The sequence below is a fragment of the Colias croceus genome, chromosome 17, assembly GCF_905220415.1.
Source record: "Colias croceus chromosome 17, ilColCroc2.1".
Taxonomy (NCBI): Eukaryota; Metazoa; Arthropoda; class Insecta; order Lepidoptera; family Pieridae; genus Colias; species Colias croceus.
Window position 1 is genome coordinate 6678637 of NC_059553.1, and position 19606 is coordinate 6698242.

General features: G+C 33.0%; 1 protein-coding gene across 5 annotated transcripts in view; it reads right to left on the reverse strand.

The window, feature by feature from the left end:
• LOC123698853 (potassium/sodium hyperpolarization-activated cyclic nucleotide-gated channel 2) overlaps window positions 1-18891 on the reverse strand; it is a 180201-nt gene extending 161310 nt beyond the window's left edge. The window contains exons 1-2 of one of the 5 annotated variants that reach the window (XM_045645639.1): window positions 18783-18891; window positions 2635-3093 (exon numbers count right to left, since the gene is read on the reverse strand). In XM_045645639.1, coding sequence (XP_045501595.1) covers window positions 2635-2681 — 47 coding nt within the window. In that variant the 5' untranslated portion in view covers window positions 2682-3093; window positions 18783-18891. Of the gene's footprint in view, window positions 1-2634; window positions 3094-18600 lie in introns of all 5 variants that reach the window. The other 4 variants (XM_045645638.1, XM_045645640.1, XM_045645641.1 and 1 more) reach the window with 4 other exon arrangements.
• Window positions 18892-19606: the final 715 nt, after the last annotated feature.

The following is a 19606-nucleotide window of genomic DNA, read 5'->3' on the forward strand; positions in this document are numbered from 1 at the left end:
AATACGCGGGTCTATAGTCATAGTTATGAATATTGACCCTTACAAAATATAAATCGTGTTAAATTATTAAAACTTACTTATCGGTATTACGACGATTATCTTTGTTTCGTAACAATCATAAACACATTGAAATAAATGTTATACAAACATGAAGGCCTAAATTACCAATTGTAAAGAATTCAAATTCCTACAACCTTTGGATTATACAACTGCCCTTGCGAAATGTATAAAATCGCAAAGAAAATGGCGTCGCTGATAGCGTGACTATCGAGGTGCGATCTAAGTTTCAATATCAACAATCAGCCGACCTTGCCAAGTGATACATCAATCAATATGATTTATATCGCTGATTGAGAATCGCAGTTATTAACCATGACTTAGTAAATTGTGTACATAATTACATATTCATGTGAACAATAGCGTTGAGAACAATATTATTGTAACATTATGTTCAATATGAGGATAGTTTGATGGGTTTTTTTTAAATAAGCCGCTGCTTAAAACTAGCTGGTTCCTAAGTTACAAAATATAACAACTATCGCTTTATTTTAAATCATAATAGACTATAGAGTATTCCATTAAAAATGTCTATAAAAAACAAAAACAACGAATTGATAATTCATAAAAATAGAGCCGCTTTAACACTTCTTTTATGTTACATAGTTCAATAATCTTGAAAATTCAAAATCACACCCTTTTTCATCATCTACATGAGCGTCCACATGAATTCCCCTAGATTTTTTGTAGTTCCAAAACCAGCTGCAGCGCTTTAAAAATTACCAACGCGCCAGAACAAAACTTTTTATCGATCGCCGATTGTTTTTGCTCTGCACCTGACTGCCAGTAATCGAATATTCACACCTCGACTCACATTTGTTCACTGCCGTGGCGGATCGCGTCTCGCTAGGAACGCTGATACTTCAGATTTAGATTGGACGTCAAATTGAACGAAATTACTGAAGATGTTCGCTGATTTTAAACGAGCGTGGAGCGTGAATTTTAATGTGAATTGTGTGTATATTATCTCCTAGTTATTGTGAAGTGTTTTCGGATCATTGTTAATTTTAACGAAACTTTCGTAGTCACATTCCAGCAGAAAAAAAACATTCGTTAATGTACACTATGATAAAATAAATAAATCAAAAAGTTTATTTTTCAATTTAATATTATATGTACGCTCTATTATTTTATACACGTAATTAGATCGCATGTAAGGGGTACATCTTTAGCTATACAACATTGTGTTCATTAATTTTGACAAGGTTTCTCTTAAAATCTTGTATTACCTACGGGTACCTTTATTCTATATATTAGGACTAACATAGCTATATAACATAGCAGGATTTATTTAAAAGTATAATACGAAATGACGAAGCTTTCAACACAATGCGGAATATGATAATCGTATAAACGATATGAGTTTATTATTTCGTGTTTTCGAGTAAACAAACATTTATCCATTTACAGTAAAAGGATTTTTTATTAGATTCTTATTTGATCGATCGACGCTTCGCTTTTCATCGCTCATTGAATTATATCATCCAACAAAATTACCTATACATTTTAATTTCTAAACATTGAGATATACATATGGAGACGACACCGCCTAAATCACTTATGTTCCGCTCAACATACGCCATATGGCGTAACTGCACGCTCATTTTTTATTTGTTTTAAAGTGAAGCGCATCAAATATGCCTTCGTGTGTGTTACGATAGTTAGAGCAAAAAAATGCCGCACAGATTTTGTTCGTGGTGTCTCCTCCATACGAAGTAATATTATCTTAATATTTCTTAATAGTTTTTTCAACCAATTTTTGTCAATTACAATAATTTATGTATATGAATACCAAAACACTTAAGTACATTTTTTATTTATTTTTTACGTCTTCGTATCGATTAACATAATTTTAAAGAAGTTTCTAATATAATTTTACTTGTTATTTTAAACCAAACCAACCAACACAAATTTTAAGGATGAACGTTGATTAAAAATGTAACGTACAGGGAAACCCACCCATTGCACACACTAAAAGATAATTTGTTGATGAATTTACTTCTTGTGTTTAAGATTATTGAAATCCTACGCTTAAGTCGTAGTGATCAAATACCAATCGCACCAAAATCGTGATACAGTCGAATGTTAAACCATAACTTAATCAATCCATCTAATCTATTAAATAGGGGCCACTGAAAATCAGTGCTGTGCTGTTGAAGGCACAGCAAAATACTGAGTTAGTTCCCTTTTTGTGAAAGAGCTTTTGTTTTTCTTTATGTAGAGCTCTTTTTTAGTTCTGTTCTATTTATTTTTGTATGTAGCCTTTGGCAAAATAAATAATTATTTCCTTCTTTCAATAGCTTAAATAATAAATGAAAAGTCACTGACGTGTTATTAGCGGAGGAAAAACTCCGTTGCAGGCTGCGCAGCGTAATGGCGTACTCCTAGCAGAGAGGGCTGCCGCTGCTTACGCCATATCACTGCGTTTTGAATTTACTCTTCTTGTATTATTCAAGGTGATAGAAATCCGACGCTTAAGTCGTAATGACGAATGTTAAACCATAACTTATTACTTAATCATCCTGAACTTATCTTTATCTATCCAATAGCTTAAATAAGAAAAGGAAATGCACTCACGTGTTATTAACGGAGGAGAGCCTCCGGTGCAGGCTGCGCAGCGACATGGCGTACCCCTAGCAGGGCGGGCTGCCGCTGCCCTTCCCGCGCGGCCGGCGGAGCGCGCGCGCGCCGAAGAACGCGCCTTCCTCGTTGCACGACTGCGAGCGCTGCGACGCCAACATGCCGCTCGCGCGCAAGGGACGCACGCGCGCGCGCCTGCCCCACCCGCACCCGACCACCTCAATCTTGGCGAACCGCACGGCCTTAACACCGAGACACTACACCGACCGACTCATGCGAACGTAGCTTTATATATGTGTATATGTCTATACTATACCGCGCACGGCTTGGCACTTGTGTACACTATAAGACTATCTATCAGCTAGCTATTAATTGATATAATTGTTTAAGGCGCTTCGTCGATTACACTGTGTAAATAATTTGTTATCGTCCTATTGGTGCTTCGTATCGTCGAATCTGAAACAAAGAAATGTGTGTTATTTATTCGTATTCGTTGGTTAAACAATAAACATATAGACTATTATTTTAACACAACTTGCTCTACAATTATTAAAATCAACATTGAATGTAATTCTATATCGCACAAAATAATATCTTCCTTCATTTTAAATCACACAAAATACACGTGAAGATAAACAATTTGGCAACAGGAAAACCTCATTCATTATGAATTCAATGTTTGATGTAAGCTGACGCTTGTTTAATTAAGTCGCGAATTATTTTTGCTCTATACGACAAGAAGGCATTGGTCCCTTTCACTTTTCACGTTAATGTTTCACGTTAATGAAATGACCGGTGAGCAAGTCCATATAATCCTTTGATGCTTGTAATCTAATTTCTTACAATGTTACACTGACCTCTCACGAATTTATGAAATAGGTCAAATTCTTGTTAGAACCACACTACGCCTTAATATAGATATCGGCATGAATTGGCGGTATGAACTGGGTTTCCTGAATTAGTTCAGGCTGGATACGTTTCGATTGCTTATTTATAGCCTCTATGTATTTAAATCAGCTTTTGCATGATATTGTTTTAATATGTTACATATGAAATGATTCTACACTAAAATAGACAAAAATATATTCTGATAATGAAAATGCTATGCTATAAACATACTATGAGAAGAATGTATTGTTTAAAAAAAATTCAAACGGTACGTAGAGAAATAGTTAAAAATCCAATAAAGTCTAAAAATAAAGAATAACTCTTCTTTTTATTAAATAATTTTTATGAAACTTATTTTAAATCAAAATCAGATTTATCTTCTTGACAACTACCCCACAAAAAGATCCAAAAACAACGTCTTGACTCAATATAAACACAGACACTAAGCCTGTTATTCCAAAGCATATAGATCTACAAGTACAAACAAAACAATAAACACGCGTAATGAGATTAACATGCAATGGGATTGTAAGTCGCTCCTCACTAGAGAAACATGAATGACTGAAAAGCAAATTTGTTTTGTATGAATACGTCCTCAGAATCCAGTTATATTTCTATTTTAAAGTGCATTGTTATATTTTTCAACGCTAATTAAAACACAAGTTGGAAACTTATCTTTTATAAAATAAGGTTCGTAATGGTTTTCCATGCCGCTCTAGTTATATTCAAATCATGAAAGGATCAAAGGAAAAATCTAAAATTATTTAGATGTATTGAAATACAAACGGTCGGCAATATCAGATACATAGATATACATATTAAACTAACTTCTACATTTCTCACTCAACCTCACAAACTCACATAATCTCACTCTCGCATACTCACACACATAACATACTCACACACATAACATTCTCACACTCTCTCACAAACACATACCTGCACATTTTTGTCTTTTTAATTTTGTATAAAATATCGTCTTACTTTCTTTTATCATTACTTTGTGTTTCAGTTTTGGAGATATGAATGTTAAAATTTGATTAGTGGAACTACTAATGTATGGAGGCGGGCGTTGCACACTGTTTCATTAGATCAAAAAAATTTCCCTGTGCTGTTTATTGTATTTATCGATCAAGGGATGTATTTAAAATGTAAGAGTAGAACACCCACGTGTCAATTTCTTATACTATTTTTTTGAAAAAATGGCAAACTTTAGGTGAATTTTTCATGAAAAATATTGAAATGTATTCTGGAATCGTAACTGTCTAAGATATTTATTTCAAATAAATATAGACTTATAAAGCATCCTTGGGTGCATATTATCCAGTTTTTATTTTTGGAAAACTACCTCCGAATAACGAGAAATATATTTTTTTCAGATTTTAGTTTTTTTTTTTTCTCCCTAAAAACGCAAAAGTGCGGCTTGTGACAAGCATAGAATTATTGCTCATAATAAGGCCTATCACTCATAAAAAACCACGCCGCACTATTGCGGTTGGTTTGTCTAGAGAACAGCATTTCGGGTGAAATAAAGGTTAACAATGAAAAGTTAATGGATATTTTCAATATTAAATTACTGTATTTACAACGCAATTTAATTGGTGTAGTTACGTTGAATTTGACATTCCTAAAAAACATTGCAGCTTGTTTACTTTTATTTCGTAATCTGAATGGACAGTCATATCTGCAGTAACATTATCTACTTAGTATACTGTATAGAGTTCTCATTCTCTTTACCTCACGTAAAGGTGTTACTAGAATAGAATCTGAATTTAGAGTCCAATATGCCCATTCTATACATAGATAAGTGTGCTATGTGGGTGTACTACGCAACCCTGTCTACGTTCTACCTCCCCGATATTACAAGCGTGATCATCTTCGCTCACGTTTTTCAGCTTATTTTATCGGCTATGAAACTAATACCGGGTTAACCATCAAGACGACACCCTGCTGCTCACAAAGGAATGAGGTTTTATATTGCAGTGCCAAGACATTGCTACGGCTTATCGAACGACGGTTTCGCACTTAAGTATGTTAATAGACTAAATCATGGTCGTCGAGGCGAAAGACGGAAATTATCCCCCAGCCTAGTGTTCCGATACTAATAAGCCGGCTAATCACCTTCAATGGTTTCTAGTACTTATGCTACGAAATAATTCAGGCACGAAGGTTATGAATATAAAATAGGTAAAATAATATTTGGAAAAATATATTTGATTTAGAAGTTAAGAATGTGTTCGTAACTGCTAATGACTATACAATTACATGCAAACAATATCAATTATTGAAACTAACTTTAGCCTGTGGGGCTATATTATAAAATATAGACTTCTACTGTACCTGTTTCTGCAATAACAGTAAACAAAATGTAAAGTATTATGAGGTTGTAGATCCAAATCTATCCTAACCTATAAAATGTCTGCATTTCACTAGTAATAACTATGAAATGAGTAAGCTTAAAAGGAGGAAGACTTCCATTGTTACATTTTCCTGCACATTAAGAAAACAATATTCAAATTTTTTTATTCCTTATCCAAGTTATATAACGTATATTATTAGCCTTGTATTTTTGCTTACTCATAACAAATCAAACAGTCTTGATCGTCCGATCGGAATAAAATATTAATACCCAAAAGGGGCAGCCCTACATAAAACGCTTACAGAGCTCATTAATCTTTCGCGTGACAACCCACGAGACGTCCCATCCTTCTCCATTCTTGACTTAATAACCGGTCACGAATCCACCGTCCTTCAAACTACAATAGGTATGATTTAATATTATTAGCGCACAGTAACAGACAAACCATATAACAATTTTGTAGACCTTCTATATGTATGTTGCTTATTATTTTCAACGGACTACAAAAAAGTGGAGGCTCTACATTGGATTTTTTTGGGTCTTTTACCTCAACTTTTTTAATGAGTGATGAGGGAACCGATTTTTATAATTATTTTTTATAAGAAATTTGGTGCCATGTGGTCCAATTTAAATTCAGTTTGGATTTACTAGTTTTTTGTTTTTTGTTAAAATAGAATATATCAGATCATTTAACAGAACTTTTCGAGCGTCTGTATGTACACTGAATGTTATTTTATCTGTGAGAATTTGGCTCACTAATCACGCTCAATGCAATTGAGTTGTCGTTGTTACGTAGTTTGGGAAGTCGAAGCGGAAAACGGTTCGTTAGTAGAGAAAAAGCTCTATATATTTTATTCCTGTTCTAAATTATTACCAGGAGCAAAAAACATAGAAGTAACTATCGTATCATATAACTAAATCAACAATTACGCGCATGTAACAGACACGCTATTTGTACATTGAAACTATTTGAATCCTAACTCTCTTCAATGTTTGCTGTTCATTAATTAGTATGTTTGTATTTACACGAATTGTATACCTTTGAAATATAGTCTTTATTGACGGATTTGCGGTAAAGTTCGTCTAAAACATGGCTTATTTTCTTTCGTAATTGACAATATAAATGTGGTATTAATACGCATAAATAGAGAAAATAGAAATCAGCTGGTACATTTTTTAAATAAATCAAGCGCTACTTGAAAGTAATAAATGAATTAAACTTTCATAGCTTAATAATAAGGAAATGATACCAAATGAAGTATACACGTTAATATATTAACTAGTTAGTATTGATTCGACTATAATTATATACTTCGATTATAAAGCACGTAGTATGCTTATTGTAGGATTTACAATATTTACTGTATGCTAAGTTCAACGAACCAAAGCATTGTATTTGTACTTAGCTATAAGGTAAAATTCCCGTTTCAATAATAAATTTATGCACTGATACTGAGATACGGAAACTTTGTTTTTGTATTTCCATTAATGAAATTGGAACTGAATATATTGAATCATGTTTTTATTCTGAAATTCAAGCTTCATTTATTCCCATACGTCATTTGTGTTAATAATTAGGTTATAGAGAAATAAACGTATCTCGTATTGAATTTATTGACCAAGGGAAATAAAAAGATATTATCTTAAAAAGATATATTATAAAGGCGAAAGTTTGTAAGTATGGATGTATGGATGTTTGTTACTCTTTCACGTAAAAACTACTGAACCGATTACAATGAAATTTAGCACACATATAGAGGGTAATCCAAAATTAACACATAGGATAGTTTTTATCCCGGAAATCCCACGGGAACGGGAACTATGCGGGTTTTCCTTTGCAAACGCGGGCGAAGCCGCGGGCGGAAATCTAGTCTACTATATTAAAAACACTACTCAGTCCTTTTTATTGCACTTCATATTCTATCATTAAAATATCTGACATAATTGTCATAATTCCTATCATAAGAGAAATCATTTTAACCAAAAAACGGCTCTATCATTTTCCCCTTCCTTCTCAATTTTCCCAATTATGTTCCTTCCCCCTTCCTACTACCCCAAACACAATATATATAATATGGTTATCTATACACTAATTCTTTTCGAATAAAATTTCGTAAATTCGCAACGTAAAACCGCGGCACAATCTAGTCGTCTTATTCCTTGTACTTCCTTAACAAAAAGCGTGTTCAGATAATTACAAGGGCTTATAAAAACTATTAACACATACAATTCCATTGTGTGGCAGCCATTAATCTTACGAGCAGACCTCACTCAGATACGCTGACTACCTTTTAATGGATAAGCCTTTGGGTACTGTCGAATTAAGGTAATCACTTTATTACCTACATTTGAAATTTATATTACTTTAGGATTAGAAACGTGGATGGTAATCGTAGTACCTAAGTTAATGTGTGTATCAGTTTGATATGATAATAAAAATTGTTCATATTGTCTCTTATAATATGTGTATTTTATTGTATTATTTAGATTTTTAGAACAATGAAACAATAGAAAAGTAATTATCAACGGTTATAATGAATTGGAAATGGTTCTATTTTAGTTTTTATCTATAAAGCTTTATTTTATTTCGCATAAATTAAATTTTAAATTATAGGTACTTTTTATTGTATTCTCTTCTCTTTTTTAAATACAGGCACAATGTCTTACCTAACGAAAAAATTGGTAATTATATAGGTACATCTTAATGTATGAGAGACTTATATTCAAAAACCTGACAGAAACCCGACATATTATAAAGAATTGTATTAAAAGAATACAAGAAACAATTGCATTGTGATTTGTGACTGAATAATGCCATCATAAAAGGACAAACGTGATATCATTGTAAGAAAGCTTGGAGCAATATTATTTCACTGGGTTGGTAGAGATATTCGCCCAGAAACATGACACCTGATATCAAATAATAATTTATTTTCTCCCACACAACAAATGCATTTGCAGCACCACATAAGATATGGCAGCGAATAGCTTTCCGTTGCGAATTCACCCGCGTGGTCGATGGAAATTTCCATGCGAATTAAATGTTTCAGTATGATAAAAAGTATATAGCCTACGTCTCTCTAGTCTCCTAACTAACTTCAGGCCCAAAAATCATACCATGAAATCGCTCCATTACGACGTGAAATAAAGATAAAAAAGCAAACACACTTGCCCATTTATTAGTAAGGATTAATGAATGTAATTGAAAGAAATCTTCTGATATATTCATCGAGGAAACTCCGTTACATTTCTCACTTTATGGAAATTGTTACTTCCCAAGTCTCCGTGTCATTCAATTGTTGTCTAATAGAAACATAAACCAATATATTAATCTAATAGAAGTTCATTCTATTGCCATATTGGTATATTTTCAACTAATTTTGAGAAATTATTTTAATTTTTTATTTATATTTATAACTCTAAGAAGATATTTAAGACTTCAGCAAAAACTTCTTTCATGACATTAGTATCTTAGAGACAAAACAAAATATAGACGAAGTCAAATGAAAAAGCTAATATTTAATATGAGAAGCTAACATATAAAACGAAAGCAGAACACATGATTAACACATTTCATAAAGGCTTGTCAACGCTTTCCTATCACGGGTGATGCGGCATGTGTTAAACGTAAAAACGGTATTAAAAAAGTTATTTAATATTCTGCTTCTGACTTACAGCACGTATAATTACTGGGCTGTCTAGACTCGAGAGTACAACAAGCGCTCATTCTTGCATCATTTCACTGCGATGCTCACTTTGTCGAGAGATACTGATCACAATACCGTATTGTACCTTTTTCAGGTTCTTTCCATGGGTTAAACGATTAGACGTGTTTCTACCTAACAATTAACTGGAAATTTATTGTCTGGTTTGAAAAGAAAAGGGCAAAGTAACCTAGCATAATATGTATGTGGAAGCACGTATAGCAAGATAACGTCTTATTTACAAATGGTTACTGCATACAGTTCATTAAATTCTTGAATTGTTGTTTTAATTTTCCAGTTATATCTTTCAAAATAACAAAAGCAACACAACATACATAAGAATAACAATGACAACAAATGTGTCGTTAAACCTGAAATGTTTTTGGAAATAATGGTATAAAATAGTGAAGAATATTCAAGGATATATGATGCGAATTTAAACCACTGTGAATGTTTGGTAGCGTGCGGTGTAACTAAGAAATTTATTACTTTAAAAACAAAGAACAGAGACGTAGACAAAGGAAACGTTTCGGTAATGTATATTGTATAGCTTGAAATAGAACAATATCACCGCAGTAAAACGTTAATCTAAGATGTTTACATCGTTTATATCTCGTTAAAATGATAGCTTCTACTCTACCAAAGAACTCTACCTAATCGATCGATATCATCAAATCCAAGGTATTTAATGAATGATCTTTTAAATAATGTAGATAATAGGGATGCATATCTATAGTAGTAAACAGAATACATGTCTGACAGGGATATAAATTATATCATAAAAAAGAGTGTGTGTACTTATGCACACGCGTTAGAAGTTATACTTCTTTGGCGTATGGAAAAAAAAATACTAGAATATACAACTTGAACATAGTTACATACCATCTAGAACTAACTTCATGCTGTTAATTGTTAAATTTATGTGTCGGTGTGCGCGCGCATCATAAAAATCCATTCTCATCATTTTTCTCCATCGCGCCAAAAGAAGTATAACTTCAAAAACCGCAAAACATATAATTATATTGCGATCAAATTCAATTCAAATTAGAATTTTCGATAACCTATTTATTCGGTTTATCTATCTCCTACTGTCGAATGAAAACTCAATTTTCTCAATGCACTAGTTTCTTGACATAGATTTAATTCAATACGCTACTTTTCATTTATACTATATTATCGTCATTTGTATCTACTCCGTGTATACCGCATTTATCTTGATTACTAAATAAATGTTTAAAATATATGGTTCGTCTTTTATTTCTTACTTATAACATAACATAATTATGCCTTATTAAAAATCATTCAAGCATATTTTTCCGCAGAAACGGACAAAACATAATATACATTTTATAGCCCTCACTCAATCAGATAAAAACAATATGTTATAAAATGACGTATTTGAAAACACGACGCATAATCTACATTTTAAAAAAGTCTCCCAGATTAACCCATTAAACCCTTTTTAACGAACCTCGGTACCGTTTTAAACGAATTTTAACACATTGGAATTTAAACAGCCCTCCAGCCATTTCGTTATAATGGGTGGCAAATAAAATTATGATTTTTACACTCTACACAATAGGTATTATAAATCCAAATAATATGCCATTCATTTCGCTTTGTCGGTCGTAATTAATGAAAATTCTTGACATAAATGTACAAACTTTGAATTGTTGCAATTATATATAGCTAATAATAGTCCGAAATACATTTCTGTAACAAGGGGAAAAATATTACTTTATGCTGCGTGCTCGGGTTATCGTAGGTTTTAAGAATTCATCATAAGGCCATTCTGGATACAATATTGCAAATCAAACCTGCGATTGTGATTCGAGATGTAATAAAGTACCGGACGTTAATTGGTATATAATGTAACCAAATTAGATACTTGGTAAACACTGCTTGTTTGACTTTATTCTGAGGTTAAATACAGTATGTATTTGTAGAAATCCCATAATTTTTCTGCTTATAGAAGTCACTAGTCTAACTTTTAGATCGATACGATTTCTAAAATTCAACCTTCAACGCGTTTTATCAATTTGGATACACGTTAATTTAGATGATAAATCTGTATCAATAAAATCAATGTAGTAATATACAAACATTCGTGAATGTTATACATATACATATTGACACAAGTTTCATCATATAACGTAAAAGCAACGTTCACTCAAGAATTAACAACTACAATAATAACATTATTTTTAATCCAAATCAGAGTTATATTGCAATGTATGTACCACAAATGGCAATAAAGGTTATATTATTACAAATAAGCATGATTGTAACAAGTGTAATCGAGCCGAATCGCGCCATAAAAGTTTATTAGCTAATTTTGTTACTCTGTATGGCTGTACACTAAATACTTGTTAAATTACTACGATTATTGCCTTCGCGTGTCTAACGAAGGAATCACTCTAGATCTAATTAGGGAATAGATAAGGTTGCTTATCTAAATAGATAATGTGTTTAAATCTTGTTCAGGAATTTTTCACAATACTTTTTATTTTAATAAAATAAAAAAAATTGGCAAAATTTTATCAGAACTGTAATTTTTCGTTGGCCTGAGAGGAAATTTTGATGGCGGGCAGCGTTGTCCGACATGGCAGTTAACGTGTTAACAGCCTAGTCATTACACGTTTCCATAAAATAAATGTAATAAATAATTATTATACTTTTAAAAATCCAAAAAACACGCTTAAGCTTATGAAATTATTATATTGCCCCGACTTGATAAGTATACAAAGTGTGAATTCAATCAGTCAATTTAAAGTGGGTCAAAATTAGTTTTAAATAGTTGATTATTTACAAACATACGGGTGAAAATAATAAAAATGTGATAAAAAGTAATGTCATATTTTCTGATATGAGTTAATTTTTAGGTTGAAATGGAAAAAAAATAAAGATTTTCATCTCCTAAAACACTTAAAACTAAAAAATAGATAAATAACCTAAACAACACTTAAAACTAGCGTGTAAGGTGCGATAATAAAATATTCGTAAAGATCATATTTGTATATAAAGTTGCAACTTAGTTCACACGAAAAGCTCTGTTTAATTTTTAGGTAATAACAACAAAGCGCTATCGAGGTGAGAAATAGAGAATAACATGAATAAGGAACAGGGCAGAATACAATAAAAACCGAATACCAAACCCATTTAATTAACGCTATCAATACCGTTATCAATGAACCAATACCGGTACCAATCAATAATCTAATAACGCGTTACTGCTATCTCCGCTCATTTCAGCAGTCGGTACACGTCCGTTGTGTCGTTGTGGAATCGTTTATTTTACTCCACACACACATTAGTTTATAAATATAACTATTTATATATCGTTGTAGTGTACCTGCAGTGAATATCGTTGAAAAAAACGTCATATAATCGGTTTTCTAGCTAAATTCAGTTTATTTGTTCTTTTAATTCACATTCGCAGAAGAAATTGCTATTTAAAACTGCCACAAATAAAATTGAAGTAAAAATAACTATTCCCTAACCATTGATCAGACGCTTACCAACATCGTTTTTAACAAGCGCAACGATAAACTGCTCTACATCCCACATAATACATATATTAACATTTGAAAGCATTCAAAACCAAACAAAATATTTGTAGATAGTTCCTATAATTCTGTATTAACAACAATCTGTTGAAATTACACGATTCGAATACGCAAATATGCACATCACTAAACAGAGAGCATTGATCATAATACATGCACATGAAAACAGCTGAATGATTTGGTTGGATGATTTATCGAAAATAGACGAAACTACATGAATGTATCGAATACATAATTGTGTATTTACCTAAACAAATATTATTTTAGAGACATAATATAAAGGGATAGGAAAGGTTTTTTTTGTCTAGAAAACGTGAAAAAATTAATGTCAAAAACTACAAGACTAATGTTAAAAGTTATTTTATCAGGAATACGTACATTTTACTGAAAAACTAGACTAGTGCTCTATATTTATTTCCATTACCGTCTGAACCGGGAAAACCACGCCACGCCAATTGGCTAGTATGAAATATTTTGAACTTTTAAACGTACATAACGATAATAATAAATGTAGACTAGAAATAATATGTCATTCGATATAAAATATCATGGATAAAGAACTTAACATTCAAATCTATTAAAATATTACATGTAATAAATATCTATATGGTATGGTTTGTGTGTTTGTATGTAACCGACAAGCTTGTATGTAACCGTCTCCTTTAGACTCGATTTTGACCCACTTTAAACGGACAAATTTAATTCAAACTTCTCTTGATGCGATCACCACCGCCCATGAGCCCTCATCATGGGCGGTGGTGATCGCTCGCAAAAAAAAATAACAAGGATCAGTTAAATAAACGAGTTTAAGTGTGCTCTATTGTTCTTTTTTTAACTATATTAATTAACTATTTCAGTATAAAAAATACTTTACAAAAGTACAATATATTAACCAACACGCATAGTTTAATTTCCCTAAACTTGTATTGCGTATTTCAGACGCGAGAAATATTACAGTCTTCAACATTTAGCGACATAATAAATCATTTTCAGTCTAAGCATGTCAATTTTGACGGGTGCTGTATACACCCATTTGGGCTCAAAGAGACCCCAACAAAAGATACCATTTTATAGCCATTCACAGGTTGACAAGTGTGGCAAATATCTGGAACGATATAATGTTGTGTTAAATATAGACATAATTGAGGTATATAAGATTCAAACTAAGGAAGGATTGAGTCAAAAATTTCAAGGACAATTTTCAAAAATTCGGTGAGGCGCATCATTCAAAACATCGGGTATTTTTTTACTCATAGTATAGCTGCCTTATTAATTTCCTTAAAAAGAACTCTATACCGTCTAAGGTACTCTGTTTAAAATTTAACCATGTATTTTACAGGTAATTTTGCCAGTTATTTTTTGCTTATGATTAAATTAAAGGAATCGTAAGCGTGTCGCGCTAAGCCATATCAATTACATAAATACATAGACTGGCGAGTGGCATCACAAACAAAAACATCTTCAATCAATTCTTTCCGCTTAACTGTTTAGATAATGATATGCAAAAATCTGCAAATAGCCTTTGTAGACCTTGGGTATTTATGAATCACTGCGCTATAATTATATATAACTCTTTATGCGCAAAAATTCGAAGATATTTTTAATCTCTAATATCACTAACGAGCAAAAATCAATCAATCAGTTGAAGTACTTAATAGAACACGTCATATTATGCTATATATTTCAACTCATGCTCCACTTCAAAACTCGCGTAGGTACTTCAATATTTTTTAAAGTTTGTATAAATTCAGTATTTTATGTTTATTTAATAAATATTTAACTCACTTTCCGCCCGCGACTTCGCCCGCGCGGACCCACCTTAACAAATTATATAATAAACCTTCTTGAAGCACTCTACATATTATATACTAAAAGAAAACCGTTTCCGTTGTATTTTAAGGATTAATTAAGCCATTATACAGCATTTGAATGCCATAAAACCATAAATATCATATTTAAGCCTATGTATACAGGGACGAACAGACAGCGTCAGTAACTTTGTTTTATACTATGCAGTGAAATACTGATAAATAGGTTACATAAAAAAATCACATTTTATGGCAAATGGTAAAACATGATACTATGTATCCCCTCGTTATCTATCAACCTTTATAATGCATATTATAAAAAGCTTTTGTAGCGACACCTCGCTCTGAATCGCGCCAGCGAAATGTTTCGCTACAGAACTATATACAACTTTCCGACATCATCCATTGGGGCCTTCACGGCCGGCCAGTCGAGTAGACTGGTCGAGGATCCTCCCTTTTTCGATGGAGGAATTCCACCTTCCTTCCTCCACAGTGGTGACCCCTGACAGTTCACAACTCCTTCTGTCCATCCATGATGTCCATGCTCACCTATCCCTTCCCCGCCCACGATTACCGCCCGCCAGCCAGCGCACTCGGCTTCAAATGGAGTACTGTCCACTAACATGTGCGATCGCGCATGCTTGGTCAGCTCCACAGCCATCCTCATTGCACACTCCGACTCACTGGAGCATTACACGCAGCATCACCGCACTCAGTTCCGACTCACCGTGAACTAGCGGCTTCCTGTTCCGACTCACTGGAACATACCTGGCATTGGCAAGGCAATTCGTACTACGACCTCCGGTCTCGGAGGGGAGTCCTGTAGCGACACCTCGCTCTGAATCGCGCAAGCGAAATGTTTCGCTACAGAGCTATATACAACTTTCCGACATCATCCATTGGGGCCTTCACGGCCGGCCAGTCGAGTAGACTGGTCGAGGATCCTCCCTTTTTCGATGGAGGAATTCCACCTTCCTTCCTCCACAGCTTTAAAAGAAATAAAAACAATATCCATTGACTATAATATATTTAGCGGTAATATCATCTAAATTACTTCTCGACAATCCAATCCCACATGATAGTATTCGATTAGTATAACAATATTGCAAAGTGACAGACTTAATAAACGATTATAAAGTCATGCATTCTAAATGAGATGCTTTTTTGCTCTCTACGTAGGTGTCATGAAAAACATAGTTAAGTGAAAAGAATTATTTTTAAACGCAAATATCCTGCGTAAAATGTGTCTACAAATTATCACATTTACTAGATGCACTATGAGAAGCACATTTCATTTAACATAAAGAGAAATATTGGCATCTCTTGGTTGCGTTTTGTGCTTCTTATTTAATTTGAAGACACTTATAGCATTCTATATATAGAAGTACTTTTAAACTCGTTCAAGATTCCAGTTTATTCTTCAATGGATTTGTCAATTACAGACGGTATCTAAATAGGATTGAATAATTAAACTTAGTGTGCATTCTACAAAGTACAGCTGTTTTACATTCTAATAAGAAGTGATTTCCTAGGATGAATTTATTTTGCGCTATAGAAATTTATGCTTATGACACATGAAAGCTTCGTCGCCTTCAACTTATTTGAAAAAATACGAGGAAATTTTCACATTCGATTTATATCACTTCATTAGTATTGTAGACAAACATATCCATAATTTTTATTAAGATATCTCGTACTTAGAAATTAAACAATAATATGATTGATGCCGCCAGGGCCTTTTTAAAAGTGAACCGTTAATAATAACTATGCTAGACCCAATTTGTTGAGCTTTTCAGTTTTTGTAAAGAGTTTTTTTTTTTTTTTTAATTTCTTCAAATTTTTGGCTAAAGTGATACTTGCATAGTATAGAATAGTTATAATATTCAGGTATATAACTTGTATCAACGGATGGATAAATGTCTCCTGTAACACAGGACATTTCCTAGCATAGGAGACATTGTTCAAATATTGCAATTAATTGTACCTACAGCTACTAGTTTATGTTTTACGTATATGTAAGTTATCCCATAATTGCATGTACATGTATATTTTTTTGTTGTCAAATAAAGAATTTATTTATTTATTTATATTTATTATTTTCCAAAATGTATATTCTATTCTATAATATTCTTTTAATTGAAAATCATTAGAATTAAAATATGGTGCATTGTTTCTTAAATTATATATCTAATAATTATAATATACATGTAGTGCATCGTTTAAATGTCCGTCAAATTTCTGAGCGTGTCAAATCAAACATAAACAAAGGGATACCACATACTTTTTCTTAAACAACAGATTAATTTGCGCATCATAAAAATAAATCTATATACTCTCCTCTAATGGTTTTATAAATTGTTTTAAATATAACTTACACAAGACTTAAAACTTAAACAATCTGTGTGAACAATAACAATAATGAACTTAACAAACTGACGCCCTGAAGTTCGATGTCCTTTATTGAGGACAAAACAAGTTTTTCAATAAAATCTCCAATATGGTTGGGAGAAGCTCCTTGAGGTTTTTTTAAAACCATATTCGCGAGGAATTTAAAATAGGTAATAAAGAATTGGTGGCATCGCAGACCATTTTTTTGGGTTGCGTACCGAAAGGGTAAAATTTTAGGATCGTTATATTGTAAAGATAGTGCTCAAAATGAACATTGTAAAGACATTATAAGAAATTATTTACATTTAATTTACTGAGATACATATTATTAGATATATTCAAAATAAAATCAAACAATAGTTAAAATTTGCAAATAAAGGTAAATACGTAGGACTCTATAAGGAAATATTGGAGCCTCAACCGAAGAAGTTCATTAAAGTAATCCTTGTCTTGAATCGCATAATGACTAAATTAAAATTTTCAAGTATCGTTTATTACAATAATAAAATAATGACTTCAATTAGAAGTACATTTAAACTCTATCAAACATTAAGACAGAGGTTAAGCACTAACACACGTACGAAAAATGAATGTAATGTGACTTAGAAAATAATTCTAATGAACAAAAATTGTATAGTGAATATTATTTGCCAAGCATTTTTGGATACAAACAAAAACATTCGGCAACCGAACATCGATAAAACTAAAACAAAAGACGAGAACAATGGACACCATAAGCCACTTAATAATAACAAAAACAGTTATGAATGTTGAATGAGTTGATTCGTTCTTATTATTCCACTTTTTACAGCCGAAAAGTTGCATCTCTCCACAAATAGGTGAGTTTCATGAATTGGGCTTTCCAATTATGAATGGAATTCGACTATAACTTAAACAGCCCTTACGAACTCTTTTGTTTTCCATTTTAATGACTAGAATAAATAACTCTACATTATGTATTTTTGCAATAACTGAACATAGAGCTTGTTTTGTCCTTCATCGTCTTATATGAACGATTATTGTTATTCTAAGACGTCAAACTTACGAGGAATAAAAATAGTTTAGGTATGCGAGACCCGTGTGCCAAGTTGCCTTCTAAGAAATACTTATCAGTGATCGACCAGCGGCCAGAACATTTGAAATTCTTCTCGGAGCGGTCCTTCGCATGACTTATTCTTCCGCGCTCGATCAAACACGGTCCCGTTATATAACACACGTTCATCCGCGGATATTCGAACACCGGTACTTACTGCATCGATTATGTCACCACTCAGCTGGCATAGAACGTAAGGGTCAAGCGAAGTTTTGAGTTTATCGTGTGGAACAGGCGGCAGAGCGAGCGTTCGCACGTCGCGGCGGAATGAATTAGCGGGTCGGAGTCGCGGGGTCGATGGAGGCGAGGGTGGAAGGGGCTCGGAGGCTGCGGACTCACCGTGCGGATGGTTACATAAGTCGCGAGAGACAGCGAGGACACGTGCAGCCCCTCTGGGGCATGGAGCGCGACTGGCGACTGAGACCGTTCGGGCGTCGCCGCCCATTGAACCACGCTGGGCGATACCACCCAGACGATTAAATAGCCTTCACGTATGCGAACGCTTTAGAATACGAGGCTAATAAACCTTAACTACGCTCCGATTCAAGGATTTTAATACATCCTTCAAGCGGCCATTTCATATCTCGAGAGCTTTGGAACTTTGACAGAATATAAGTACGATAAGCTTAATATTCCTACGTTTATAAGTGTATGCACTTAAGGGTATCAGTGAATGGATATTTTACAGAGCAAATAAAAGCTAAAAGATGAATTGAAGAAAGCTGCAGATAAGTATCTGAGGTTGTGAAAAGGTGATCTGAGCTTTAAAGTGATCTGTCCCGACCGATTTGTTTGACTGTTATGTAGAGTAAGAAAAAAAAACATATTAAACTTAAAAGGCGTTTATAAATTCGTTCTTACAGATTTTTCAACAGACTTCAAGTAGATTATGTACCTATTTTTTTTACTAAGTATTTGTTTCATTTTATTACATATTTGTTTCATTTTATTATATTGATATTTTATTGTGATCGGACTAAAAATGTAGTTAGGTACCATAATAAAACTTAAAGTATGGATATTACATAATAAATAAACATTTCTTACATAAAAATTGTATAATTTATACTCTATTTATGATTTTATTGAACAATATAAATATGTCCTTAAGTTTTCTCTAAACAGTGGTTGGCGCCCGCGACTTCAGGACATATTTTTTGCAT